The following is a 27180-nucleotide window of genomic DNA, read 5'->3' as shown; positions in this document are numbered from 1 at the left end:
CGAATGGCAGGGAGGAGGAGGAGAGTCCCCGGGAGAAGGAGACACACATACACTTAGACAAGCTGTGTTCACAGACATCGCCGCGGGGACAAAGGCTCCGGAGACCTCCGGGGTGGATCGGCTCCCAGGCTGTGATCAGTGTCTCCATGCCGTGGACCGGTGTCTGCTGAGCTGTGGACTCTTCCAGGTCAGTGCTGCCTCCCCGACACTTGTGATCGTACACACAGGACGTGGAGTTGTGCGGAGTTGTGGATCCTCCGGGACACCTGTGATCCCGGATTGTGGACGGACGGTCAGGATACAATGTATCAGCTCTTCCAGCTACGTGTGCTGTGCTCATGCTTAGTAGGGCATAGGGTGACACACGGAGGGTGCCTGGCTGTGATTGGAGTGACTTCATTGTGTGTGTGTGTCTGTGTGTGTGTGTGTGTGTGTGTGTGTGTGTGTGTCTTTTCACGTCTGACATCTGCAGTGATTACACATGAAGATCTGTCACTCATACTAGACCTGCATTGTGCTCTGGTGTACCAACAGACCTGTCATGGGAGAAGACTGTCCTCTCCTGGAGATTCTGCTTGTCATGCTGATCCGCTGGCTTCAGAAGTGAAGGTAAAACGTGGGAGCAGGCCGGCACTTTATACATAGCGTGTCTCAAACTTACCTCTCAGTCTATAGAGTGTAAGCTCATGTGCAACCCCGTGTACAGCCTTAGCATTGGGATGAATGAACTCGTGTGCGGGAGTGACATTATCCCACGCCAGCCAATCAAGACAGCCGAAAACCACTCCTGTTGGAGCTAGCGATGGAGTTTGCAGACGTCGCGTCACTGCAGCGGAGGTCTTTGCGCACTTTAGTTCCTCTTCCAGGCACTGACCTGGAAGAATTGCGCAGTTAAACCCTTGTGACTTGCCTGAGCTGTGTACATGTTCTGGGATAGGGAATCGGAAAGTCTTGAAGCCAGTGGATCAGCATGACAGCCAGGTAACTAGCATTATGACAGGAAGTCAGCAATGGCTGCTCTTGTATTTCACTCATGACAGGTTCACTTTAACTGCTTCCCGCTAGCTGTACACAAATATGCAGCCAACCAGCTTGCTGTTCTGTACTGAGAGTGCGTTTACTCACGGGCTCCCAGCACCACGACTGAGACGTCCCTGACAGCTTCTGGTCACTGTTTATGATCGGGAGCCAATAGGATGGGTCTCCCAATCATGTGACCGCTGTGACAGCAATCACATGATCAGGAAGCCCACTTCCACCTCCTGTTGCTCAGAATCCCTTTATTGCAGGGGCGAGCAAACTCCAGCCCTGCATCTGTTGTGGAACTACAAGTCCCATGAGGCATTGCAAGACTGACAGTTACAGGCATGACTCCCAGAGACAGAGGCACGATGGGATTTGTAGTCAAAGTGCCAGAGTTGCCCATCCCTGCTTTATTGGGTAGTGGGAGCTGGTGCCAAGGGGTAAAAATCTATGCAAAGGCAAAACGTTTTTTAGTTTTGGATGAAGTAGGCAATGGCTTATACCTAGTGGTGGAACTATCGCCATAGCAACCCAGGCGGCAGCTATGGGGCACAGGGGGGCCCGGCCAGGATGAGGAGCAAAGGTGTCCCCCTGATGCAGTGCGGGCCGTCTGGGTCACTTTGGCATCCCAGGCTGTCACTGATGGCTGTGAGGAGGAACGCCCCTCTGTCCAACTCACCGACAACCTGTGATCTGTGCAGTGGCGGCGTTCCTCCTCACAGCTGCTGCTCAGTCAGTGACAGCCAGCAGCTGCAGCGGAGGAGGAGTCAGTCTTGCAATGCCTCATGGGACTTCTAGTGCCACGACAGCTGGAGGGCCGGAGTTGCCCAACCCTGCTTTAATGGGTACTGGGAGCTGGTGACAAGGGGTTAAAATCTATGAGATTTCCCTTCACTTCCTGTTCTAGAGACAACAGGAAGTTAGAGGAAGTTCTCTAAAAGAGAAATCCCCTCTTATATAGTTGTCTCCAGAACAGGTGTCCCCACTGCAGTATTACCTTCAGCTCCTGTTCCTGTGACAATAGTATCATTTTGCATTTCCTGTCACTTTCTGTAGCATGGACAGTGATCATTGGGGGTTTTTCTTCTCACTGAGGACACCCCGACAGCAATAAAGGGGTTTTTCTTCTCACTGAGGACACCCCGACAGCAATAAAGGGGTTTTTCTTCTCACTGAGGACACCCCAACAGCAATAAAGGGGTTTTAAGACTTCCATAACTAATAATACTTTACCAGTCTGTGTGTGTGTAGACGTGAGTGATGTAACCAGCCCCTGCTGTAACCTTCTATATACACTGCTCAGCTGGCGTCATGTTTGCGTCCCGGCTCCTGCAGTGTGTATTTCCAGTCAGTGTGGGAATCCAGCTGACAGCTTCCCCTCTCATTCACATTTTTATGTGGGGACTTTGTAGGGAGTCTCTTCTCCTTCCACACAGGAGAGGCGGCCTATCAGAATCCTCCTTCCTTCCTCTGGTTTCCATGGAAACAGCTAAATGCATTTATCTAGTCAGTGAGTGGAAGCTGCTCCTCCATGTGCCCTACCCCCATCGCCTTCATTCTGTACCAGTGTCTCAATGCAGCACCAGCAAGGAATCACTGCTTGTGGCCCTAATATTCTGTGCCCCCCCCTTTTCTCCAGATAGAAACTGTGAGGGACGAGAGTTCATCTGCAATGCCTGTCTCTAGAGCATGGCAGCTTGCGTTCAGACTCTTATGTGCATAGATAATAAATAGTGTATATATGGGAGGCTATGGCATAAAGCTGCTTGCTCCATTATACACCAATACTGAATAATCCAGGGCTAGGCATCCTGGGCTCTCCAGCTGTGTCAAAACTACAAATCCCATCATGCTTCTGCCTCTGGTAGTCCTGTCTGTGGCTGTCAAGAGTCTTGCAATGCCTCATGGGATTTGTAGTTTTACTACAGCTGGAGTGTCAAGGTTGCCTACCCCTGTGATAGTCTGATCAGCACATAAAGACTGGTATGGAGACTTTAAAGCATATCTACACTCATAGCAGAAATCTCATATATTGCAATCCTTAGATGTGGCGGCTTCATTCGTTTTCTTGCCACAGGGACCCTGTAAAACATTGTAGTAGCCACAGCTACTACAACAAGGGTGAATTAACTTCAGCCCTCCATCTGCTGTGGCTCTACAAATCCCATGAGGCATAGCAAGATTCTCACAGCCACAGGCATGACTCCCAGAGACAGATGCATGATGGAATTTGTAGTTTCATCACAGCTGAAGGGCCAGAGTTTTCCCACCCCTGTATTACAGTCTGTAACAGCGTGTTCTGGATTCAGGAACGGACGCTGTGCTCAGCGACTTCCCTTCCACTGTTAAAACAGAACGAGACGCTCAGTTGGCATAGCGGCCATTCAGTACACACCTACAGGGTTATTCACACAAGGGTTAAGAGTTTGGGGAAGTGAACAGTCTAGGACAAAATAGCCGATTTGGAAACATTCTCCCATTTCAGCTCACTTTCCAGTTCAGCTATTTTAGCCTAGATTGTTCACTTCTCCTGCCTTCTACTTACTCTTCACCCTTTTGTGAATAACCCTGTTAGTATTTGTATGAATCGGTACTAGGCATGCTCTGATTGGGCAAGGGGAGGTGACATCATAGCACCACCGCTCGAAGCAGAGCACAAACTGGTCTCAGATTTAGAGCTGATTTAAATATATTTCTCAATAGTCCCAAAGAATATAAACCCCCATTGTGTACATCAAATGCCATTGCAAATCCAGAATTTGCCTTGTAAAAGGAGAAGTGACATTATCAATGTACAGTAAGCCCTCGTTCACACCTGAACGTTTTGTAGCGCGTTCTACGCTCGACGAACGCTCTACAAAACGCTCAAACATGAAAATCCCATTGTTTTCAATGGGTCTGGTTCACACCTTGGCGTATTTCAGCCCGTCCCTAACGTGCTACAAAACGGCACACGCCTGAAAAGGTACATGTACTACTTTGGGCCGTTTTTGTTGAGCGTTTCCATTGGGATACAGCCAAGTAGCCCTCGGAAACGCGATTGTCGCGTGATTTTTTTACCGCGAATCGCGGTTAAAAAACGCGCGACAACCGCGCATATGCAATACGCCTAGGTGTGAACCAGGCCTAAACTCTCTGTTATCTGGAATTCAACTAACCAGAACTCTCATCTAACCAGAATATGGAGGACTACAAATCCCACTATCCCAGCAATACATCATAGAGCACCATGGGGGGGAAGGTTTAACTAAGCAGATTGTGGGCCTGTCTGGCAGCTAACCCCCCCCATGCCTGCTCTTCCTTCATAATGAATTGTGGATGGGCGGGCAGCGATGAGTCCGTGAGGCGGGGAGAAGCGGCGTGCGGCGAGTCCGTATGGTGGGGAGGAGAAGCAGCGTGCAGCGAGTCCATGAGGCGGGGAGGAGTCGTGTCGTGCAGCAAGGCGGGGAGGAGAAATAGTGTGCGGGGAGCCACAAGCAGGCAAACTAATCGAAATGTAACTAATCAATGATGGAAAACGTTGACAATGACAATTGTTGCAACTCTAATTGTACTAACACCCTTCATCTTTAGAGTCTAAAGGTGCCCATACACTGCACGATTCTCGTACGAGAATCGCAGGAAATCCCGCGATCGTACGAGCATCGTGCAGTGTATGGAAGGCGTGCGACTGTTTCTACTGTACGGTCGCACGTCTTCCGTCGAACCAGCAGGCTAGAAAACCCGCCGGGAATCGTACGATTCTCGGCGAGTTAGTGGCCTGCTGGTTCGACAACTGCCGAACGGGCCGGTGTGCGCACGTCCACACTGCCCGTTTGCAGTCATCGTAAGCCCGCCCCTCATTAGTCATCGTAAACCCGCCCCTCAAGGGGGCGGGCTTGCGATGATCAAGAGTACGATCTGCCTGTCCAAGATGGGCAGATCGTACGTTTTTTTAAGTACTTTACAACCCTCGCAAGACTAAGGTCTTGCGAGGGTTGTAAAGTGTATGGTCACCTTTACTTTTGAGGAACTAATAAAGATTGGTGCAGTCATAACTCCTAAACTAAAAATACCGAGCAGATCCTGCTTCTAATGAACAGAGATTGGTGCAGTCATGACTCCTAAACTAAAAAAGGTGCAAATCCTGCTTCTAATTAGCAAAGAGTGGCACAGTCACATATGCTTCATAGGAGTGATTTGCTCCATTTTCAGATCTGTGCCTGCACCAGCTGTGGCATAGAAAACAGTTTAGCTGTTTGCTCCGCCCCAGTCAACAAGTGGGAGGAGGAAGGCCATTAACCCTGTGTTTGCCAGAGGTAACTGGCATATAGGCAGGGCAAGAGGCTTTTCCTTCATATATGCAGGCTCTGTCTATTTAGTGTGTCTTATCTGATAATTAGTTTCCAGACAACATAACGGAGCACCACTGGCATGCAAATCCTTGTAATAAAGCATCCAGGTTTATGTTGTAGTATATAAAAAGAAAGGTTATTTGGCATTCATAGATCACTGACCAGTTGAAGAAACAATTTGTTTAGTGTTTTTGTCTTTATTCTGTCATTCACCAAATGTTAGTGTGAGAAGCATCAGACAGAAGATGCCATCCCCTGACCCCCGCAGGCCACATATGAGTCCTGGGGCAGTGTCAGCTTCACTGTCCTGCCTTTTTATTTTGCTCCTTCCCTTTTTATGTGAAAGTGGATGGCTGCGCCAGACGCCTTTGTTTAGAAACAAATCTATGCTCTGTATTCTGATGTTGTTTGATCCGAGCGTTTCTATTTATCATCATGGATGTTTAATGGATTTTTTGTTTGATTTGAGTGTGTTTGCTGCACCATACTGTCAGCTCCGCTTCACACTGTGTCATTATGCCATTGAATGATGCATGAGACTCGGCACCCACTTTGGCACTAAATGCTTGTTCTGGGTAATATATTAGTATCGTTGTGTTCGTCTCATGAAACAAATTGACTCAAAGGCTTAGTGTGGTTTTCCCAGCCCTGAATTATGTGTCTTTGCTGCGCTTCCAAGACTCCGTTTCTGCTTTTGTGTCACTTGTATGCTTTCTTATGCATGGTTTCTTCGTTTTGTGCCTGGCGAGACACCACACAAATAAAACAAATCAGTTGTCCAACCCGGAGGCATCCATATTGTGCTCCTTAAATGCACCCATTCATGTTTATCAATACTTATTGATTTTCAGTTAAAAAATCTAAAAAAGTTTAATGAGTCAATTATCTGGATTACACAGTGGTCAGTATACATTAGGCCCTTTTTCAGACGGGTGGTCCGATCAGGTTCTTTCAATAGGATCTGATCGGAAGCCCAATATTAGTCTATGGGCAGCTGGATGTAAATGGACGCGCGACCGTTTACTTCTGATTACCCCAACTCTGTCTATGTCTGGAATGGATCAGAGTTACATTTTGGCAGACTTGATCATGGCATATCAGAGGTAATCTGATGTTAACAGACACGTGTCCACTTACGTCTGACTCCCCATAGACCAACATGGGTCCATTAATTAATCATAAGATGGAGGAAAAAAACAAATGAACACGGATGTGACAACAGTGACATCCGGTCTTTACTGCTTCGATCAGCAGGGGATCCGTGCTGATCACAACTAATAGCGCCCATGTGAAAGGGGCCCTAGAGCCCATTTCTACCTTTTGCGGAGGTGTTTAAAAAAAAATATATGCCAGCTATCTATACCGAGTGTACATGAAGGAGGCATATGCACTTGCTGTATATGAACACAGGAACCTACGTCTTTTGTTAGCTTTCCTCATCATATCCTTATGGAAATGGCTGCCTCTATACTTCCCCCCCCCCCCCCCCAGACAGTGTATTGTGTGCAAAGGCAGAGCTGGTGTTTGGTGATCGCGTTACACAGAATCACAGGGTGGGGGTCAGCTGCTTTACAGTCTGACCCCACTGTTGGCTGAATTTTCTGTGGAGAAAATTTTGAATTTGTAGGATTCAGGACTAATAAAAATGAAGAAAGCCAGCAATGTGAGTTATGAATATGTTCATACATATACATAGTCACTGCACCGCTAGATTACCACAGTAAATGCTTATCACTTACAAAGGTGGAAATGGGCTTTAAAGTGTCTAAAACAAATATTTATAAAGGCATCAAGACTGGAGCACAGTTTTAGATAGCATTTTAAGGAGTATCTATGGACAACTACTAAAAATAAATGTTTTTCTATATTGAGTTCCCATACGTTCTATCCCATTCCTAATAACCAGATCCATCTAAGAGTTTGTAAACGTACTTATTGAAGATACCCATAGGCCTCACTCATTTAATGAATAGTTCAAGCGATGCAGATAGTATCAAAGCTGTGAATTTTTCTCTTCTCAGGGCTCATTGACACGGGCATGCACATCTGTACAGAGACCTGCTCCCGGGAGGTACAGGTGCTGCGTGTAATTGCATGCAGTCACCTGTACCTCCCTATGGGAGAACGCGGCTGCGTAACCAAGTGGGGGCAACCAGACCTGCACGGACGTGCAGGTCGGCGTGAAGACGCTCCTATACAAGGTACAAGCGGCTGCATGCAATTACACGCATCGCCTGTATATCCCGGGAGCAGGTCTCTGCATGGGCGTGCACGCTGTACGCATGTGCACTCCTGTGTGAATAAGCCCTAATGCTCACATTACGAATTTCATATAATTACAGGATGCGCTTGATCAGTCCACCTGCTTGTTGCTTTGCTGGGATTTATTCTGTCATAATAAAGTTAGACATTTTATATTTGGAAAGGTTATTATTCTGCAGAGGTAATATGAATGGATCATGTGAAAGGCAGATTACATTTTAATGCTTTATGGAGACAGAAGGCCGTGGTTGGCCCTGTTCTTCAGGAAGTTGTCCAAATTATTTGGGAAACAATCCATTTGAGCAGGGATTGCAGGAGATTTCTGAAATGGCCAAAATGTTAATCCAAGTAAATGAAAACCAGTCTAATGGCTTCTAAGCTCCTGTGCTGTGTAATTCAGTTGATTCTGATGCCTAAAGTGTCAAGCATGTCATGCATTTAAAGTGGGCTTGTTTGTAAGTTTACTAGACAAAAAACTCTACCGTCTGTCAGCTGACTATCCCTTGAAATGAAATGTCACCAGTCCCCTATATAGAACCTTGATTCTCAACTGGTGGGTCGTGACCCAAAAGTGGGTCGGGACCCCGTATTTAGTGGGTCGTCGCATGTCTTCCACTTTTGTAAGTGACAGGCTCCTCTGCTTCCCCCTAGCGCAGCACTGTCAGTTCTCATGCAAAGCGGCCATTCAAAATATGCTGCCCGGTGCCGTGTCTCAGATTAAGGTGGGATGGGATGGGGCTATGGCTGCGAGGGAGCTCCATACATACGTGCATTTCTTTACTGCTCCCTCATGTGACCTGTAGCGTTGCCTAGACAGGGGTGACATCACATTCTGGCTCCCAGCACCTCTTCAGGGCGTGCGGGGGAGCTGTACAAGCAATGCACATATGGATTGAGTTCCGTCACCGTTCAGCCCACACTGGACCCCAGGCTGAGGATCCAATCCAGTGCTCGTAAGGTAGTGAGAGTGGGTGGTGTTTTTGAGGGTCTGTTCACACTAGTACAGTGCGTTAATCGCACGTACCCTGCATTCTGGTGTGGGAGATGTATTGGGTTGCCGTTCAATTGAATGGTACCCCAAACGCACCTCCCACCCACAGCTTGTTGGCCCGCACTGGAATGCACGGTACCTTAATTTCGTGCATTCCATTGCACAATTTAACAATCGCACTGTAGCAAGGCACAATTTGAGAGATGGTAGCAGGGGGCGCATCTGTGTGAAATGTGTACACACCCCACTCTTTATAATAAATATATTTACATTTTTTTTATTTAATTTTTTCTATGTGTCCTTGCGCTGACCTGCATTGATCTTGTACAGTACAGCGCAGTACAGTTTTAGTTGTTGTTTAACTATAAATTCATCCAGCATCATTGATCCAAATCTGATTCTGCTCTATAAAAGAAAGTGTGTCGATTAAGTCGTAATGAAATCTAATCATGTTCGGTCTCCATTATAGGCACACATTTCCCTTCATTGTAACAGAACTGATAACGGAAAACAGATCCCGAGTGATATCCTGTTATAATTTCAGTAAGCCGGGCTGATTTATTTGTCTTTCGCTTTTTCTGTCTATAACACGTGTTTGTGTTTATCTTCCCTTCCTGTCTTATTATAGGTGACGATCAGAGGCATGGATATCACATAATCAGCTCTGAATTGCCAAGACCAAGTGTGATTTTTTTTTTTTTTACAAATGCTCGTCTCCTTGCAGACCAGCGCTGAGAAAAGCATGGATGAATCCGCCTTGTTGGACCTTTTAGAGTGCCCGGTATGTCTGGAGAGACTCGACGCCTCTGCTAAAGTCTTGCCATGTCAGCACACATTCTGCAAACGTTGCCTGTTGGGGATCGTCAGCTCCCGGAGCGAGCTGCGCTGCCCGGAGTGTAGGACGCTGGTAGAGTGCGGGGTGGATGAACTTCCCAGCAATATCCTCCTGGTCCGGCTGCTGGATGGAATCAAACAGAGGCCGAGGAAGCCTGGGACAGGGCCACACACTGGGAATAGCACAAATGCATTAAGAGCACAAGGCAATGTAACTACTAATTGCGGCACAAATGACGCACAAAGTAATCAAGGGGGACCTCAGAGGATACAAGCACGGAGCCCTCCTGTCAGGGTAGGTAAAAGGCACAAAGGTTATCTGCTTATTCCACACATAATGCTGGGTCATCCTATGAAATCATTTTTTTTTAAATTATCATTGCGATTATCTTTTGGTGACCTATTGACCACGTAGACAAGTTTGTGTCACCAGTACAAATGGATAGGTGAATCTCCCCAACAGGGCAATCATTGCCAAGACAGAAGGTGATGGGAAATCTTAAATTAAGAGTTGTCACCAGAACAAGAGGTGACGGTAAATTGTTCACTGGGAACAACAGGTGACATCTGTCGTAGGAGGGAATTTCCATCTTTTGTACAAAGGCAGTAAAAACAAAAGTTGACGAGGTTTTAACCCTAGCCACTCTATCCGAAACTTAAAGTAGTATTAAGGTCTGGGCATTTTTTATCTAAATGCATTTTCTACCCCAGTCCCCCCCAAACATGTCAGCTGCGCTCGTCCCCGCCGCCGGTTCGAAGTGATCCTCCGTTCCCCGAACTTCCGGGTTTCGGGGGGAGGATATTGATGGCAGAGGAGCCGTAGGCTCCTCTGCCATCAATCAAAGAGGGAAGGGGCGTGGCCTGCCACAGGGCTGTGTGTGTCTATGGACGCACACAGCCACTGCGGAAATGAGCGGGCACGGGTGCCTCCACTAGAACGATGGTGGCACCCGTGCAGGGGGTGGGGGGAAATGCGCTGCGGGGACCACTAGAAAAGGAGGAAATAGAAACTTTTAAAGAGCAACAGCCTTATTCAAGAGGGTCTGGTATGGATCTTAAGGAGGAACCCCACACAAAAAAGGGGTTTCCCCCCTTCATTTCAGGGTTCCCTCTTCACATCAGAGTCCTCCTTTTTACATGAGTCTCACACTAGGAGCCCCTCTTCCACATCAAAGTCCCTCTTCACCTGACACATTTCATGCACGTTGTGTGAAAATTTCGTGGCACCCCTGAAAAAGCCAGAAGGCACCCTGGTTGAGAAAGGATGCTCTAGACTGCCAGAGCCCAGGGGAAAGAGGATGCAGGAGCAATTGAGCAGCCCTGAGGAAGCCGATGGAAGCAGGAGTCAAGTAAAAGCCTCTTCTCTCCTCAACTCTGGTGGTCTAGGGACCCCTAACGTCATTATGTCTAATGCAGGTTCCATAGGCCTTCATTAGACGTGAGGGCACATAGGTAGATTTCACAGCTGCAGCGTTGTACGGGTACTGGTTTTTGTTTGCCTCGAGATGGGCTTTATGTATTAGCTGTTCTCCCAGGAACACAAAAAAGTGCTGATTTGTTATATGTAGTAATTTTGAAACCTCAATTTAAAAAATGCTGCCCAATTTCTAAGTATACTGGAAGTCCTCTTAAAGCTTGCATGTTTTGTTTTGGAAAACCTCTGCAGATCTATAGTGAAGACAGATCCCCTGTCCCCCAGCTAATGTTCCAGCTGTGGTTCCAGAGAGCTACATTGTGTGCTCTTATCGTCAGTTCAGTCCTCAGTGTGGAATGCTCAGTTTTTAGAGCTGTTTTAGGCAATCCTGACACATGTCCCTTTGGGATGTTGCCCCGGGACTTAGTTAAATCCACCCACCTTTGACAGTGTTAATCTTGCTGCAGATTTGTTTGAATATGTAAGGATTTTCTGCTACAATGGTTTGTCAAGATAGAGAAACTTTTTGCAAGGGTGATGCCAAACATCTGTCTCGATCTGGTTATTGCTTATTGTGAGCAGCTGTCTAGGAAGAGCGGGTTAAGCCTGGGTGTGGTGTCTTATGTTCTACATAATGATGTCTTTTTATTGCAGCACTTTTTCTGAGATATTGTACGCTTTTTACAACCATGCACCGTCTATATATTCGCAGCTATGGGGCAGATATGTGACTTCAACTGGAAGTTTAAACGGTTCCCTTTTATGTAGAACAGGATATGGAAACGGCCTTCTCCTTCTAACATAGACTCCAAGTCTACACGGTATCTGGGGAGTTTTGGCTCAGAACTTCTCAGTCTACATGACGCTGACTTCATAAGTGAAAGGCGTGCAACACTGTTATGGGATTTTGGGGTATTTGGTATCATCCATTTGTTACATGCCGACTATGCAAACAATAAAACATCTGACACCCATGATTACGTAAACCTGTTACCTGCAAACAAGCATGTATTAGACCTACGTTTGGACCAGATGTAAAATAATGGGCTTTTTTTTTGTGCATTACGTGTTTTACGTACGGTATTTATGAAGTTGCTACAATCTTGGTATGTCATCATTGAGGAGTTTCTAAGTTGAGTATTAGCTGTTCGCCAAGGAACACAAAAAGTGCTGATTTTTTCAACCTCATGTTTGAAATGATACTCCATTTCTGAGCATGCTGGAATTCTCCTTTAAGCTGGGATCACATGGGTGGCAGCCTCCATCACCTTCTGAAAAGTGATCTGTAGTGGAATGCTTTTCAGGGGGTGATGGAGCAGCGGCTGGTTGGCGTTCAGGAGGTGATACAACCTCCTCTTCAATGTTGGTTTAATCGTGTACCCATGCGGTTACAGCGAGGTCCCATTCATTGCAATGATCATGTTTGACAAGCGGCACCACCTGCCAAATTCAAATGCTGAATATATTTTGCTGCACCGCAAAGCATTGTGGACACGGCAGTGTATTCAGCAGTGTATTCAGCACTGTTCAGCCACAGTGCTTACATTGCAGCAGGTGATCGGGGCAGTAAATCCACAGATCAACCGCCTGGTTTTACCGTCCCCCTGCTGTCCGTCTGAACGAGGCCTTTAAAGTGCAACTGAAGCCCAACTTTTTAAAAAATGTTTGGGAGTTTTGGATGGAGTGGGATTAGAACAGTTGTCAGGTTTTTATTACTGTCTGTGTTCCCATTAGGTTAGATCTATCCTCTCTATTTGTCCTGGCGACAAATCCCACATTCCGGGTTGTCATCAGCACAGGAATAGTTGTGAAATCTTCCAGTGGAGACGCTAGTTCTGGTGACCCTACTAACCACCAGGAATTTTATTCTCTTTGGCGGGTTTTCACTTCACGTTGTGGCTATCGGGATAGGGGCACACTGGTTTTAACCCACCCTTACGCTATCCAAAATTAAATAAAAGGTTTTAGCTTTAAAAGCTTTCATGTTATGGTTTGGAAAAATCTCTGCAGATGCAGATTCTTCACATGTTGTTGGTATAAATGCTCATTGTATTACTAAAGCAAAGTGTATAAATGACAATTGTCTTGTCACTGTAGAAATTTGCCAGAATGTGAAAACAAACTCCTGTTCGGCTCTGAGCCTCACAAACAGTTTGGTTAACGTTCTTGATGTAGCACTAGGGGAGACTGATAATTTTGCAGCTGCATGAAATTAAAAATGTTAACTAAGCATACATTAACATTAAATGTTAACTTAGTCAATGGTGACTAAGCATACGTATTCTGTTCTGTTTTTCCCCAGGCTGTAAGTAATATTCGTAGGTCAGGTTTTCAGCGTTGCATAGAAACTAGGCTTTAACACGTGAATGTAAAAAAAAATGACATTTTGAGCCATGCCAGTATTCTCGAGGTTACAGAGCTCTTCTCTGATACACGACTTGTCTTCTGTGTAATGTTTCCTCATGGCTTGTGAAGTTTAAACCTTGCACGTTGGTGCCATAAATGTACCAATAAAAGGGTTTGCAGATCATTTTTTTCCCCTATCACATACAGTATGATTGAGAAAAAAACTATTACATGAAAACTGCCACAAAACCGGGTTCACAAAATATTTGTGTGCAATCGTGTAAACATAAAATTGTCAGTACAGAAACCTGGTGTAAGATGGCTTCTTTCAGCTTGAAAGTATATCTAAGGCCAGAACTTTTTTTTAGTTTTGGATAGAGTAGGGGAGGGTTTAAATGCCTGATGGGCCATCTGTGTCCTATTGGGAAGATTTCCCTTCATTTATTTTTTTTTCTTTCATTAACATACTTGACTATGTGTGGTTTCCTTGGGGAATGATGAGGAGGGTTTCCCATGGGTGCAAGTAATCATCATAACTACCCACAGACAATTTCCAACTTGATGGGAAAAATCTTTGCGTTGAGGTTTTTCCTGTTCTGTGGAGAGCCTTTGGCTGATTTGTAGTGCGCATTGTGATGGACTTTATTGGATGTGACAGTGGACAGATATTTTACCACCATGTTGGGCTGAGACATCTGCCTGTCTGTGGATTTCCTTACAAATCATTTAAATCTCTGATTTTCTTTAAAACCGTGAAATGTGAATTTAAGTCGTGACACCTCTTCTGTGAGTGATTTATTTGTTTATTACAGTGATTTAAATAGCACCAACGATTTATTTACACAGCACTTGCCATACTAAGGTCTAAAGTCCCATTATCACACACACACCTTTTTAGAGTATTGGAAGAAATCCACACATGCTCAGGCAAAACATGAAAACTCCATGCAGGTAACAGGATTCAAACTAAGGACCTCAGGGTTACAAGGCGGAACACCAGCCCACCATCTGTTAATGGGTCTATGGACAGCCATAATATTTAACAGATGTCTCACTAGAAATGACAATGCCGAGACAACTGCCCAATCTCAACCCTGTTGGCATTGGCCATGATTATCTACAGAATTCAACTTGAGTGGAGGTCATATTCGCGTCATCTTGCATGGAACAGTGGAAGTTATATTAGAGTCGGCCATGATTACCTACAGGATTCCACTTGCATGGAATAGCGGAGTTCTTATTAGAGTTGGACATGATTATCTACAGAATTCGTCTTGCATGGAACATTGAAGATCATATTGACGTTGGTCATGATTATCTACAGAATTCAACTTGCATAGAAGAGTAAAGGTCATGTTAGCATAGAACATGATTCTCTAGAGAATTCAACTTACATTGAAGAGTGGAGGTCCTATTGGCCGCAGCCATGATTATCTACAGAATTCAACTTGCATAGAACAGTGGAGGTCATATGTTTTCCTTCTCTTTTTTTCACGCAGTGGGAAAGGCAATGGGCCCAGTTTGCACAGACAATTTCCAACAAGTTGTAAAATTTCTGTATTTCTATGTGATTTGAAGTGCTCATCATTATTGCTTAATGCTCCCCTGCCTGGCTTTATCTTGCTTTTTCTTCTGATCTGGCCATGTATGGCCACCGTTGGAATCTAGTGTGTATAGAGCATCCTCCTGACAGACGTGTGATGTCAGCTTCTGCATAACCTAACATCTTGCAGTACCCTGGTGAGGAGACCAAGTCAATTAAAGGTTTAATTACCTCACTTCACAGTGACTGGGAATCCTGTATCAAATAAGACACAGGTGCCTATTAGTCAAATTGCATTCTGGCGCCTCAGGATTCCGCTTAATAAGAGTAATTCTCTGTTCAGTGAACAGATCAGTTGTGTCACATTTGCGGCCACTTCAGAGAGTGTGGCTGAAGCATGAGTTTTCCAGGCCTGTATCGGGGAGTACGGTGGTGTAGAATAGCCTTTTTAATACAGGTTTAATTAGCCTGGAGAAAAGGGGGGATCCTAGAAATAAATCTTGTATCTGATCTAATGATCCTGAGTTCTACATATGTTCATACTTGCACTTTATCAGGCAGACATATTTCTGATTTTTCTTATTACCAAATAGTTAAACTCTGAATTCTTTCAGTAACCTTTTTTGTCTTTTTTGTCATTAACATGAAAATGTCATGTTGTTTTCCTCTTAAGTGACAGAAGTCTACCATGCTTGTAGATTTTTCAATTTGGTGTCACATTTTTCTTACACCTATGGAGATCCTGAATCCTGTTACCCCATACCAGTAAGAATGTTTATACAGAGTGGTATGTGTAAACCAGAATTACAAGTCTTCAAAGCCCAGTTGTAGTCCTCTCTGTATGTACCAGTAGACATTGGGACCCTGGTCCGAATCCCTGTCTGTGAGCGTTAGTACTTGAGGGAAATACCAGAAAAAAACATATATAGTATGTTATGTTGGAGTGAAGTCAACAAGTCTAAACCTAGTAAAGCCAGTGGATCAGCATGATGGGCAACTAGCTCTTTCAGAAGGAGAAATCAGAAATGGCAGAAAATCTATTTCCCTCTGTACCTGTAGCAAGACCGGAGGGGGCAAGGAAAAGCTTGACATATACTGGAATACCTGATATTTGTCATAACTTCAGCAGTCTTTATCTCCAGTTCTACTTATCTTTTTGACATATGTTTTATACTAAAGGTAACATTTTATGTTCAATTTTTTTAAATCACATCTTTGAATTGCCCAGACTTATGACCTGATTACTTTGGGAATGTGTAAAATGCATACTGTTGTTTGTGGGATAGTTTTCCAACCTTTATAGGTGTACGTATGTTTCATTGACTTCTTTAATCACAACAGATATTAACATAATTTCTGAACAGGGGAAATAAAATTGATATCACGACTTACAAAAAGGTCCTGAAACAAGGTACAAAGCAGAGGTATAATGCAGCCACTTTTTTTTCTTGCAATGGACAATGCTAATTTTTCTTTGCCATATCCTTTATAATTAACATTGAATCAACTTTGATTGTAAAGATATTGAAGTTTTTGTCTTTTATTTTTGCTGAAAGTTTGGAGTTTATGCCCTTCATTGGCTAACTTTTAGTTGTTAAAGGTCGAAGGAGCTTGAAAGCCTGTATCTTTAACACTTTAATACAGAAAATTTGGAGTTTATCTGTAGCTAATATGGTTCCAGATTTTCTCTTTTATTTAAAATGTCATGCACTTACTGATCGTGAACACTGTTGGAAACAATAATCTGGATTTAATCTAGAGACTATGGAAAACTATATATAGTCCGAATGGGTTAAAGCAAAAGGTACAGATATATAGTAAAACCAGAGCTAGATAATAGGCAATTTATTAGGTGCAAATAAGTCATAAATGTAACTTATTGCATGCGCCTGTAATAAAGAATGCATCTTGAAGGGGTCAGCTCAGCTAGATAGTGAAGGCAGTCCCCAGGCGCTGGCTCTAGGTAACAGAACATGGGGCAGACACTACAGAAGTATACTTGGAATTATTAGTCTGGAAAGAGTTTACCAGTAATTAGCTAGTTGATGTTTTCTGCAAAGCTTATGTTGATCTGGCTGGTTAAGCACCAACATTTTGTATTTTATTAGCTGAATTATGTTCTTTAGTCTGCTCCGATATTGTGGGAGGCTTTGCCTTTGCACAGATATCCTACTCCCACATGTTTCTAAGCATCTGAAAAAGCGGTTTCCAGATTGTAGGCCATAAGTCATGTTGTGCCTTGCAACATTCACAATGGTGACCATGTGGCTTCCTCACTGAGTGATCAGACGTTTTCTCAAGAACATCAGGAGTACATTTTCAAGTGCATGGAAATAAGTGGCTGATTGGAAGAATTCTCTAGTCTGTAGCATGAGATCTGCAGTGCTGATAACTCAAACTATGTGAATGGACCCAGACTTCGGATCTTCTGATCACTTTTCACAGTTGCCAGCTGTTCCAGATTTCCAGGTACAATACTTGGCTTTCATGATTTGTTCCTGGAAATGGATGTTTCTGGCTTTCTGTTTTGACCAAATATATAGTATAATCCCTTTTCACATGTTGGATTTGGTACATGTCATCCTTTCATTGTCTTTGGGCTATGGATAATACCAAAAAGAATTTTCTAAACCAGCTCAGGAGTTAATTTGTACTAGCCGTTTAGTGGGCCTCTGTCATGCATAATTGGTTGATACTTATCAGCTAGAAATGACTGGGCAGGATTAGCTATTGTTTGCGAGTGTTCCATGGTAGACCATTGCTTTTTAACTCTTAGGGAAAGCTAAATTAAACTGCTAAATAAATAAAAAAAAGTCTGTCTGCAATTTTAGATTTATATAACTTGTGTATAACTCTAAAGAGATTATTCCTAGTTCATGTTTTAAAGATGACACAAAATTGTTATTAAAGATGATATACCTAACAACTTGTTAAAGTCAACCTTCTCCTTTCTACAGTAAAAATCTCTGGTAAATGAACAAGTGATTTTTTTAATGACCTATTTATTAATTTACTTTCAGTAGAATAGTTGAATACCACTGCCTTGTCCTTTTTTAGGCACTGGTGACATAGCCAGAGCTTCACAGATGCCTCCTACATCACCAGTGCCTTTCACGGAGATCTCATCAGTACACTACAAGATCTTGCAAGCAAAAGTCTGCCGCAGTAAATATGTTATTTTTGTATGGTCATATAAGAGCATTTTTAGGGTGGCTTTATTGTTTAACAATCTGGGTAGAAGTCTGCTTTAAGTATTTGCTTTAATTTTAGAAACACCTGGTAAACCTCTCAAGATTGCAGCCACTCAATTGTTGCACTCCACATGACTTCACTTAACACAGAAAAGTGCACATAACACAATTTAGAAATCTGTTAAGGATCCGCTAAACCTTTTATCACTTGTATACCCCCTGGCAGTTAATTTACATAAATGATACCCCTTAATACAGGTCGACAAAGGAATATGAAATTCAGACTTTTTTTCATTTTTTATTTTTTAGAAATTGACAACTAGAGAGAACTTCAAAAGTTATGCACCAACTGTCATTTTTAGAGAGCATTGGCTACCTATCTCCTGGAATTTGTCCAACCTTTCCTCAATAGGGGTGGGGCAGAGGATAAAGTAAGGGGCAGGGCTAACAGTGGCTCGTGTAGCATGCTGGGCTTTATATCGGGTGTGGCCCAATTCTGTGATTGGACAAGAGATGTATAAACATCACAATCTCCCCTTGTCCAATCACAGAAAGCCTTATATTCTTTGAAAAGCATACAAGATGTTTTTTGAATGGAGGCGTGAGCAGCCCACTGAGATCGCTGTGTTCTAGCCCCAACTGTCAATTTCTTCTGCAGAACCTACAGTGGTGACATCACTGGCAAAGGCTGTCTGTAAGTAACATTTTTCAAGAAAGAAAAATGGTACCGATAAGGTACCTAACTAATGATCATCAGAGGTACCTTATTGGTACCTAGCTAATGTCCCAATTAAGTGTTAGCCTCCACGTCAGCTTTATTACAATCTGTCTTTCCATTCCCAGGATGTCAGTTTCCTTTTACTTTGGTAGATGTGGTATGCAGGACCTTCATCCATTTCGCAGATCAATCAGAAATTTCCTGGCAGGGTTGGTGAGGTCACCTCATCCTGCAATGATTGCACTGCTATATTGAGGACACCATTGTAAAATAAATGTCTTCATCTTGACTTTTCAAAATAATTTCAAGCAGGTTTAAAAATAGCCAAGAAATACAGTTTTTCATCTTTGGTGACATCTCCGACTAGAAGTGATTTACTTTTATTACACTTATGAACTTGTCATAAGCGTATTCCCAGAATGAGTTTCTTTTCCAGGCAGACTGTCAAGATTAGCTTTTGTGTACCGTATGCCTTGTAAACGTTGTATGCCAGTTTGGACGCTTTCCACCCAAGTCTGTTTTTTAAACATTTATTTCTATGTTAATCATGTAACTCACACTTGTCATTTCATCCTATATCTGCCTAAAATGTGTTCTGTTACCTAAAAATAAATAGGTTGGTAGCTAGTAGAGTGATTTATATATTGCCGCATGTTTAAGTTGGCAGTTGATGAACGGGCAAAATGTGTCTTTAGAGATTAGGCTAGGTGCAAACTCGGTTCGCCCAAACCCGCTCAAAAGTCTCACTGCCACTGTCCCCTTCTGGCCCAGTTAGTGGCAGAAATTGCGATGGGGCATTCCCTGCCCCTTTGTGATGTATAGCTGTGTACTGGGGAATGGGTCTCCCCACAAATGATTGGGTAGGGGGTGGCGGGAAGAGTTTTGAGCGGGTTTGGGTGCTCTCAGGCAAACTGGGTTCCCACCAAGCCCATCCTCATAACTATATGACTTTCTGAGAGCTTTAATTCTTTATTTCCATCCATGGATCTGCACTCTGGAACAACTATTGTGCAGTGAAAGCACACAATTAGTATCTAATGAGCAACTATGGCTGGCCCTTAAACATAAATACAAAGAAAATAAACTAGAATCAAGACTTGGGCTTGCTTTTTTTAAATAAGTAATCAGACCACATACATAACCCAAAAATAAAGATTGAGCAATACATGCATTCATTTAATACTTGTTTTAGAATACATCCTGCTTGCCAGGAAATCAAAATTTATCAGAGATGATGGATGGATAGGCTAATACAATTTTGGTTATAAAGACAGAGGCTGTTTGGTGCTGCTACTTGTGTTTTCCTCACATCTCACTCTGATGTGTTTAGGAGCTGAAAGGCACCGATAGCCCAGATTGTGGTGATAACCATGATGCATTTCATTATCTTGATAACGGCAGAAGTTGGTCCCTTATGGAAACTTTGTCAGAACTACCTTGACAATGGATGGCTAAGCGCCTGAATCTGTAATTCTTTGGGGAAATAAAAATTCATGACATTTTCCTCTGCAATCTGCTGTTCTTGTGCATTTATTATAGTTCTGGCTGACATTCAAACATTCATGTACCCACCTATTTCTTATTTGCATGTATTGCTTGGTTTCATGAGGCAACCTCAAATATTCATTAGGTGACATTTGGCAGATTGGAATTGTCTTTTGTGCCAGTAACATATAATGCTAAACCCATAGCTGATTTTAATACCTGGCGTCTTAGTTTTCCCATCTAATAGCAGGGGATTAGTAAAAGGAGTGACAGTGGATGAACTGTACCAGTGTAACCCTAAAGTAGCAGGTTGGATTGTTACTGCGGGTTCTTTGTGTGTGTGTGTGTGTCCGCCCCACTTTTTTTGTATCAGCGGTCACTAAAAAAAAATTGGCGAAAAGGGTCCCTTGGAAAACAAGGTCATACATACTCTCCCACTGCTCGCAGCACCATACACCAATGTAATTAAGAGGGACTGCTACATGAAGCCTCCTTAGAACCACTGAGCTCAATGGGAAAGCAAGAAATAGACACCATGAAAATGTCGGAGTGTGTCTTCATTTGGCAATTGTACTTCATTGCTCAGTGCAGTCAGTGGTGTAGGCAGATGGAAAGTAGAGCATTTACTATCTTCTTTCAAGGGGGTTCTTTTGGGCTTTTTGCCCATTTTATTTTAATGACAGTCCTTTTAAAGTTAACGTGTGCTTTGCCCAACCAAGGCAAAGCAATACGTTTACTTTTATAGTGACACCATCAGCCGCACATTCCTGCCTACCTGTTGTTCCCACACCACTCTGTTTTGGTGCTGTGGATGAAGAGAGGAAACTCCCAAGTGCCAATTCGCGAATTGGATCTTACACAGAGTTAAGGATTTTGTCCCTGCTCCCTTTTATAATGGGTGCCTAAGCAGGCAATCAGTAAGCAGCAGTGTTTTCATGTGGGAAACATGGGGAATGAGTCACATGGTTCCCATACTTGGAAGTATCCGGTAATTTTACTGCCTGCCTGTGACTTAATGGAGTGTTGGGGAAATACAGAGATGGGGTATATGTGCTGTTGGTGGGACCAAAAGCAAATCTGTTGTTTTGTCCTGCCTACAGAAAGCATGGGTGGCCTGTTAGGGGACTGGCCATCTTCTACACATATTTATTTGAAGTTCTCACCCCAGATTTTGCTTGACAAAATGCTATTGAACTACACCAATGACTGATGGCTGAATATTGTGTTCAATTTTGTCAACTGTAATTTTCTAGTTTGGTCCAGACAGAGCTACACGTCTAGCTACATCATGTAATTTCATATTGGTGATGGCAATACTTGTAGTGGTGGGGTTCCTCTCTCATTACTTTAGAGGCAGAAGGAGGTCAGGAGATTGGTGCATGAAGAGATGAAGAGCACGGTTAAAGTACCTGTCCCCAAGGCAGGAAAAAAAAAACTTTGCACAGAGAGGAAACTGACTTTTGAGTGATTACACTGCTGAGTGGGCTAGGAAGATGTGCTTGTAAGTAACACTGAAGAGTAATGTAAGCCGTGCACAATGTACTATTAAAATTTGATATTTTTCTGGAGTTGGGCTTTAATGTTTTGCTACTGTGTAAGTAATTTTTATAGCATTGTATGTAAACTTTAAATGTCTTTTTTTTTTTTTTTATAAAAATACATATTTTTAGGCCTGTAAGGTGTACTGTCATTGACCTCTTCTTGCCTTTTAAATAGCAAGATTGAATGCATCCTTTGTGAGCCTATGAAGTAATGTATTGTGGCAGCTCATTGTGTGTTTTCCAACTGCACAGAGGAAGAGATTTGGTTGCTCTAATAGCAGGTTATCTATGGTGTCCTGTGCCACAATAATGTCTCTTGGCTTGCAGTGAAATCTTACTCACAGGATGGAACTCTTATTCCGTATAGTGATCTTTCCATCTTATTACTGTGTTTCTGTTCCGTACACACCTTGTTCACTCTGAGGGAAATATTCAATAACCTTTCCTGGTTTTAAAGGATAACTTTACTTAAAATATTTTTTTGGTATTTATATTTTTAAACAATATTGCATATCCTTATTGTAACACAATGTTTTGTAGTTTAATGTTATTAAAATTACCTTTCTATTTAAAATTTTTGCTGCTGTAATGTTCTTAATTTGTCAAAAAAATAAATGCAATATGGTGACCTGGAGGCATTTTGTTCACAGTTGGTGGTGCTGACTGATTTTTTCCCAGAGGTCTGTACTAAGATACAAGTATAATTTTTGGCATCCCTTGCAATAGGAATTTAATTTTGGTGAGATACTCCCTAAGGGTTAATTACTGCTAAATGGATGTAGATACTGCAGATTGTCTCAATTTCTCAGTATAACACAGTAAGTTCACCAGCTGATTATAACAAACCATACCCTCCCATTCAGGGATCAGTTTGGAAAGGACATGCTGCAACAAACAACCTTTTCTTCAGGAAAGAAAAAGGTAGGAAAACTGCAGCAATAAGACGTACACTGTACGTCTCCCGTCACGAAGGGGTTAAAATCCTTGTAATGTCCATTGATCACCCAGAGAGGATTGTTTGTTTTTGTTTTATTTTTCTCAACCAAAGTGAAATTTACTCTTTAGAAGTAAGTTTTTCAGAATTTTGTTGGCACCCACTTGCAAGCCCTGGAATATCTGTATTTCCCTACAGCAAACCCTTATTGCCACAAAAATATATTTACTTTCAATCAAAATGTATCTAAAACCAAAATCTAATATATTTTAGTTAATCAGTTTTTAGGCGCAGTAGCAGCATTCCTTATGTCTGCCTTTGTTTATTCCCATTGCATGGTGGGTTGATTGGACATCTAGTTTATACAATAAAGATAGGGTTCTTTGTTCTTTTAACTGAGGGCAAAGTCTCCTTAGTAGTCATCACCAGAACAAAAAGTGAGGGGTACTCCATAAATTCAGAGTTATCACAGAAATGGAAGAACAGGGAAATTTCCCAGTGGGGCCTTCAGTCTTCCTGATTACTGTTTACTGAGTTTTTTTTCTCTCTTACTTCCTAAGTTTCCTGGAAAGGAAGTATGAGGAAAGTTCTCCACAGACGGCAAATACAAACTCAAAGGTGCTAACCTTCCCCATACCCCATTCCTCTTCCCTATTCTATCTAAAAAATAAATAAATAAAAACAAAATGCCTGTCTGACGTTACAATTTATCTTGATTGGAGTTGTTGAAATGATATATGTGGGAGTGTTAACCGGTTCCCTAAACAAAGGAACAGCAAAAATGAAATCTACTCCCAGTACAGATGTTTTACCATGCTATGAATTTAGCATTACTTGCTGTTGAAAATGGAAAATCCAACTGATTTCATGGACTGCATGCATGGACGGATGAAATCCAGACATTATTATTTGCCAGTTAAGGCTTGTATTGTGTGTCTAATCAATCAGTGGTCAGTCACTTGTGTAGTATTTACTACAAGCATAACTTTGACATACCAGAGTCATTATTCACCAAGCTAGAATGTGACTTGTTACTCCATCCTACACACACACTACATTTCTTATTCTAGTAGTGTGCACATCCAAACAGTTTTGTGCATATTTTATTTTGTTTTTTGAAAGCATAATACAGAAAGCATGGCACCTTATTTAAAGGAGTTCTAAAGTCCCGGCATATACTATCCTGTAATAACGTTAGCATTGCAATAGGAATACATACTGTAGTTGTTTTTGATAATGCAATCAAAGCTTACTTGAAAAAAAATCCCTTTATGTAGTGAATTCTGCTATCACATTCAACAACTTCATTGATTCCCATTGTGCTTTGCGTTTCTTTCCCTGCTGCTTGGTGTCATGCAATCTCGATTTCTCAAAACTACATTTCCCATCATGCATTGCTTCCAGCAAGCAATCATGATGTTACTTGTGGAAAGTTCAGACGTTAAGTTGTAGTTCAGACAGCAGGCTTGGTTAGAGTGGTGACACAGAAAGTGCATATTCTCAGGGCTGAGTGAAATTGCCTACGATAGTCCGTTAAACTTTGACCCAGCCCAGCTACGGATTTGATGGACTCCCGTGAGGGAAGGTGGTAGGGGCCCACCTGACCTACAAGAGTTTGAACCTGCTTTTTACTTCTCCCCCTCTCCCTGACTCACAGAACACCACAGCTGCTCTCAATACAATCCACACCCTTCTATGTAACACCCTACCCCTTATCCCACCCTATTCCCCTCTTTATCGTTCTTTACTTTTAGATTCAGCCCCCCAGAATCGGATCAAAGCTGATTGTACTACTGGGCCGCGGTCCATAACATCAACGCCTCTAATTGATTGGTTCTTCTTAGATGATTTAATTCAACTTAACTTCATAACACAATCCGATTACTTTATATGTGTGCAACTCAGTGATCTTTGGTGTACACTCTTGGCTGCTGCATTAGCACAACTGCATACACTTGCTTCCTATTTTAGTTGTAATGTCTATCTGAAAACAATAAAAACTTTTGTGAGAAACTGTGGCGGTACATCCTATGGGCATCTTCAGTAAGCATGTTTACCAACTTTTAGATCAATATGGTTATGGTCCATCCCTACCTGATAGGAGATACTAGGAAGACGTGTTGCTCTGATGGCAGAGTATAAAACCCATGTATAGAAGATATCAAAGATTATTTATTACATGAGATGAAACCGATCATTAAACCAATGATATTTAAGCACTGATGTAGCTTAAAATAGCTTTAATGACTTCTTCTCTGTTTTCTAGATGAAAAGTGTTTATAGTAATGTGAAACGTCATGTGCTAATGCGCAATAAGTGCTGGTAGACTAAAGAGGAAACATTAATGCACAATGAACAGATATCTGTAAGTCTTAATGAGACATTTTAAAGCTTTCACAGAATTTTCAACTTCTATTAGTTCAAATAATAGATTTCTGGATGTTCATTATAGTTGTCATTCTCTGCTCAACATCCCTTCAGGGTTATCCCAATGATATGGGTTTTCCCTGTGGTCTGGCTCTGACTACGATCTGTTATTTACTGCTAAGTTTTTCATATTTAGCTCTGTGACTGGAGATAGAGTTTCCAGTTCTGTACAGCCCAATTTAGGAGCACTGAACCATCCTGAGTAACAGATTTCCTTGCCTGTAAAGGAAACCACCTTTGGTTCCGTGTCAGTGGTTCACCTTATTGGTGAAGTCACTCACCAGTTGGACATACATTTCTTTATTTTATTTTTTTCTAGGTTTTTTTTGTCTAAGCTCTGCCCTGATTTGCTCATGAAAGACACTACCTTTTTTAATTTTCGTTCTTGAAAAATGTTTATAAGTTACCTGAGTAAAAAAAAACCCAGTCTTTTACTACTGCCAAAGCCACGTGCCTTGTAAACCATGAACTCACAATATGACGAGAGCTCTAATGCATTCTCAACTGTTTTTTTTTTCCCGACGAACAAAGGGTACATTCTTTCTGGTCGTTGTTTGAATAAACGTTTAGGGTGGATAGGCCTGGGCTGCGTCATCTTTTTTCGTAGCTAGGTGATAAGGTTGCTAGCTCTGAATAATAAGTAAGCAGGCGTGTTATTAAAGAACAATTAAATGACAATAAATGGACCTGAGCCTTTGTCCTTTTCCCGGAATAGGGTAAACAAATGTTTGTTTTGTATAGGAAGACTAGAGGAGTTGTTACTCATGGGCAACCTGTTTCTGGCTGTCATTAATCAAGAATCTTATCCTAGTTTTTGTACATTAATCTTCTTGATGTTTGAGGTCATTCATGTTTCGTTTCGCCTTATATTCAATGTTAGAGGGCTAAAATATGTCTTCAAAATGGTTGTCATTTTTTAAAAGGTCATCTTTTAGTTAATGTAGTCTATAGTTTGTAGGTGACTTTTGCGGTGTGCATAGATGGCCATTTATGAGAAGAACAGCAGTAATAAATAGCCTTTTCATCCCCAAGTCTTTGCCTCTCTGGCACCTCCAGCATTTTATCTCAGCTTTTGCAGGCTTGCAGATGTAGATGAGTGATAAATAATGGTTTCCTCTCTCTGAAGAAAGAGGATATAATTTACCTGTCACAGGTTTTTAGTGCATTGCCATAACCAGCATTTCTGAAACTAATGCAATTATCCTTTTTGGCAGCCCACGTCTGACCTTAATGATCCCACCCTCCGCAGATCCGTACTTACCAAGATCTGAGGGGCACGGTTCTGCTATTGTTTACATCCGGCACCACAGTGCTCCCTCTGCTGGCTGCACCGGCACATTACAGCCCCATTTACTTCTTTGCTGCCAGCTGGGAAATTGACCCAGCCAGGAGAAGGAGACCTGCAGTGCTTGAAGTCAACATACAGCGGAGCAGCAACCCTTGGGTCTTGGTAAGTATATATCTGCTGAGGGTGGGATCAGGGGAGTCTTTGCAGTTATCACACACACAGTATTGTCAAACAGAAATTCAGTGTGATTGCTGTGCAGTGTGTGACTAAACTGACACAGATGACCTTTTGGTTTTCTAATTGGTAAAGCATAACTACAAATGATTGTTTTGAGTGAACACTCTTTTTTTTTTGCCTTCAGTTAGTAATAGCTTTATCTTGTAGTTCTGCAGGTTGTGGTGTTGCTGTACTATACATGCTGTACATACTGATTATGTACTAGCAAGGTTTTTCTTGACAGATCAGCACATGGCAAATCGTGGCATGTCTGTGTCATTATGCAGAACGCCAAGTGGTCTAATCAACGCTCAGACAACACAGAGCTGCAGTAATAACATGTTTAAAGACATCTCTGGGCTTCTTCCAATATCACTGTGTGGGGGTGTTGGGTATCGTCTATCATTTCTGATGACATAGCAGAGATCACTTTAGGAGGGGACAAAATAGTGGGTTTTTAAGTGTATAATTTTCAGCTGGAGGCTTTTATCTTAACAATTTAGCGTTCCTCTTGGCAGAAACTCAGACTTGTGTTAACACGTCTGCTACATAGTCACATGCTTCTAAAATCTGGTTCTCCCTTGCTGCATCTATATTGCTGTGCTGAAGATAAGCTGGCCTGGAGTAACACTG

General features: G+C 42.5%; 1 protein-coding gene across 2 annotated transcripts in view; it reads left to right on the top strand.

Annotated features, from left to right (window-relative positions):
* The first annotated feature begins 13 nt into the window (after window positions 1–13).
* Window positions 14–27180, top strand: part of SH3RF1 (SH3 domain containing ring finger 1) — a 132358-nt gene continuing 105191 nt past the window's right edge. For both annotated transcript variants that reach the window (XM_018560049.1, XM_018560048.1), the window contains exons 1-2: window positions 14–187; window positions 9239–9739. In XM_018560049.1, the coding sequence (XP_018415551.1) occupies window positions 9317–9739 (423 nt within the window). In that variant the 5' untranslated portion in view covers window positions 14–187; window positions 9239–9316. The remainder of the gene's footprint in view (window positions 188–9238; window positions 9740–27180) is intronic.

This window comes from Nanorana parkeri, unplaced genomic scaffold, assembly GCF_000935625.1.
Source record: "Nanorana parkeri isolate BGI_ZX_2015 unplaced genomic scaffold, ASM93562v1 scaffold428, whole genome shotgun sequence".
Classification (NCBI taxonomy): domain Eukaryota; kingdom Metazoa; phylum Chordata; class Amphibia; order Anura; family Dicroglossidae; genus Nanorana; species Nanorana parkeri.
Note: the sequence above shows the minus strand (reverse complement) of the source record. Positions and strands in the feature narration are given on the sequence as shown.